Consider the following 3,653-nt stretch of genomic DNA (forward strand, 5'->3'; position numbering starts at 1 on the left):
AATTACAGTGTTACAATCGTCAGTATCACAACAAGCAAACAAACAAACAAAATGATAAAAGAATTGAAAATGAAAAGTGTTTGTGTTTTTTCTTTTAACAATAAACAGAAGTAATAATAAAAATGGCAAAAATGAAAAGGTGTTTTCATGTTCCAACCTACTTAGGTATCAAAATGTGTTCGTTTGGTACATTTCTGTATATATTGATAAAATAGAGTCACACACACACACACACACACACACACACACACACACACACACACACACACACACACACACACACACACACACACACACACACACAGAGTGTTGAATAAATGAGTCACAACCACAACTCCCACATCAATAACAGTGGAATCAAGATGGCGGCCGAGGGCGAGTACGAGTCGGTTCTCTGCGTCAAACCCGACGTGAACGTGTACCGGATCCCTCCGCGTGCGTCCAACCGCGCATACAGGTAAGGAGGCGAACACTGCCGGGGACTGACGGCACTGGAGCGGCTGCTAATCGGTGTCCGGTGCCGTTCCGGTCCGGCCCCCTGTCCCGGTCACCGCCCGCCGGTGGAGGCGGGAACTAGCGGGTGTTAACGGGCTTTATTCGGCGCCGGGTGCTTTGTCAGCACGTCGTCGCCGGTAGAAACGGGCGATCTGTCCGTGGACAGTTTGTGTGTCCCCATTGACTGACCTGAATACTCAGTAGTGAGACAATCAGAGCCACCACCCCCGGTGACTTTATGATGACACATCTAATCTCAGCATAGGTGAAACACACTTTGGAAGACAACCAGTGACGTCATTTGTGCATGATTCGTGACTTGATTAGTTCTGTGTTCAGTCAGTTAATAGACAAACGTGTTTATAGTTTCACAGATTGGATTTCAGTTCATCAGAAGCACTGAAATGAAAAGAACCAGTTTTCACTAAGCTGCTGGAATAGACCCCTGAGCAGTTAACCCTTTAACACCGACGGTATCCACAGCGCTACATTCACGCTCGCTTACTTTGGAGTACCGTAATTAACGTAATCATGTGACTATTTGTACTATAAGGAAACGGTTCCTGGAAGTGGAGGAGTGTCACTCGGTTCCTCTACCTGGTGTGAAAAACGTCCCTCAGTTCCTGATAGTTGACAACATCCATGTTGCTGTCATAACGGTAATCCCATTTGCTGTGTTGCCGGAAGCCAGCAAATCATTACCGTAATGACAGCAGCTTGAATGTAAAGCGACACTTCTCCACTTCCAGGAACCGATGGATGTTTTCTCCTTCTCCTTGCTCCTTCTTCACACAGGTAGAGGAACCGACGACACCTATCAGGAACCCTTAAACGTTTTCTGATAATGCAATAGTCACATATTACGGTACTGCACATTATGCTAGCGTGAATGTGCTGGCAGCTTTATCGTCAGTGGGGTAGGGTTAACCTTAAACATGATCTTTTTTGTGTGTCTTTTAAAGGTGTGTTTCGTCGTTGTAGGTCACATAGTTTTGTGAACAAAGTTTGGGCGTTCTCTGCAGGGCGGCTGACTGGAAGCTGGATGTTCCCGACTGGTCTGGTCGAATGAGGATCACAGCTAGAGGCAAAGTGGCGTACATCAAACTGGAGGACAAAGTCTCAGGTGGGACTGTTCGACGTCAGAGACGAGTTTACAACAGTCTGGAGCTAAATGCTAGGATGTGATTTCTAAAGTGTTCTAGAACGTTCCAGAATGGAACCAGTCTGCCGTTTCCTGAGGGATTGATAAAGTTTCGATCTAATCTCAGTGTGAACTCGACAGGTTGTAATTTGCCCTCCCGTCCTGCAGGGGAGCTGTTTGCCCAGGCGCCGGTGAAGGAGTATCCAGGTGTCGCAGTGGAGACAGTCAGCGACTCCAGTCGATACTTTGTCCTGCGAATACAGGACGACAACGGTGAGGAGGTCGACCTGGCTGCAGACGATCTGCGTTCACGCCTCACCAATCCTTTCATCCCACCTGTACGCAGGTCGCAGTGCTTTCATCGGCGTGGGCTTCGGCGACCGAGGGGACGCCTTCGATTTCAACGTGACTTTGCAGGACCATTTCAAGTCAGCACGCTCCCCTTCTTTCAACATGAAGTTTACTGGTGTCTTCTGTTCATTTCATTGTGGTTTACTCGTGGTGTTAACAGCACGTTGTGTATGTTGTGTGTGCGTGCTTGTGTCCTGCAGGTGGGTGAAACAGGAGAATGAACTCAGTAAAAGTGCTCATCTGGGGGATTCAGGACCAAAGCTGGACTTGGGTTTTAAAGAGGGACAGACCATCACGCTGAACATCGGGGTGAGAAGCAGCTTTGTATGCTAGCTGCTACAAATTGGGACAGGAGTTGTTAGCACGCTAGCAACAAATAAACAATGCTGTGTCGCGTGTCAGTTTGACTTTGAGCGTTTTCTGAGCAAACACACCAACATTGTTCTTTCTTTTCCCTCTGTGTGCAGCAAGGTAAGAAGAGGGACAAACCCCGCTCACAAGGTGCAGGTGGGTTTGGACTTCTCCCACCGCCACCTGGAGCCAAGATAGCCCCTCCCCCTTCATCAGGTTCATCCAATCATAACGTGGTTGACCGGACGGGGGCCTCTGCAGCAGGTGCAGCGCTGGAGACGAATGTGTGTGAATGAGATGAATGAGTTGACACGCTGAGCTGCGGTTTGTGTCCCTCAGGTTGTCTGTTGGACCTGGACGACAGCAACTCCAACTCAGTGATCCAGTCCAGTCGGAGCTCTGACCTTTGGGGAGAATTCTCAGCACCTGCGAGGTAAAGAACACATTGAATGTATTGTTTTAATATCATGTGTTGGAACCATGTTTGTATTTTCTTTGCTCTCCTGTATTATATTCAAAGGTTTATTGAATATATATTTTGTAAATCACTATTTGTTGTGGACCACAATGGTGACACATGCTTTTTCGTGCTAAAGTACATTTACATTGAACAAAATGTTGGCAACATCTGCGTCAGACATAAGAAAACAGGGAACCATTAGTGTCATGGAGTGGCTGATGTTGATCTGATGACCTGCTGTGACACCAGCTGCCCAGTAGGTGGAGGCATAAAACAAAGTGTGAATTTGAGTTGGGTTTCTTCTGCACAAATCAGCTCAACTTTTGATTTTAACTGGAATTTTCTAGCGGAATAAAAAACTATATAAACCATGTTTTGTGTTTTCAGCTCTGTTCCGCCACCGTCACGCCCACAGAACGCCGATAACTGGATCCAGTTTTGATTGGACAGCAGTTCTGTCATGAGTTCTATGTTCTCGCCTGCGTCTTTGTCCGTGGATCATGCTGCGAGTACACCCCCCCACACATACACACCCACATGTTCGATATGTGACAAATGAAGCGTTAAGCCATGCCATGCTTTGTCCATCATCTCAAAGGGCTACGTGTGATGTCCTGAGCAGCAAGTGTCTGCCCCTCCTCCGCCCCCATCGCCACGTCCCCACCAGCAAATTCACTGTGGATCAGTAATCCTCCCCCAACAGTCGGCGTGGAGCAACATGAGCGAATGAGTGAGTGTCAGTGAGTTGATACATACTGACATGAACTTAAGTCTCAGTTTTGTCTTTCAGCCTTAAAATTTACATAAATAATTTTTGTGTAAACAACTGCATCCATGCCTCACAGGCATGTACAT

The 3,653-nt window shown here is 47.2% G+C and overlaps 1 protein-coding gene across 1 annotated transcript; it reads left to right on the forward strand.

Moving 5' to 3' along the window:
* Nucleotides 1-362: 362 nt before the first annotated feature.
* Nucleotides 363-3,240, forward strand: NECAP1 (NECAP endocytosis associated 1). The gene is made up of 8 exons (XM_078622668.1): nt 363-457; nt 1,518-1,618; nt 1,805-1,909; nt 1,983-2,064; nt 2,188-2,296; nt 2,455-2,602; nt 2,678-2,771; nt 3,186-3,240. Exons 1-8 carry the CDS (start codon nt 363-365, stop codon nt 3,238-3,240), a joined length of 789 nt encoding a protein of 262 aa, XP_078478794.1.
* Nucleotides 3,241-3,653: the final 413 nt, after the last annotated feature.

This window comes from Lampetra planeri, unplaced genomic scaffold (genome assembly GCF_965212315.1).
Source record: "Lampetra planeri unplaced genomic scaffold, kcLamPlan1.2.h2 scaffold_1697, whole genome shotgun sequence".
Taxonomy (NCBI): Eukaryota; Metazoa; Chordata; class Hyperoartia; order Petromyzontiformes; family Petromyzontidae; genus Lampetra; species Lampetra planeri.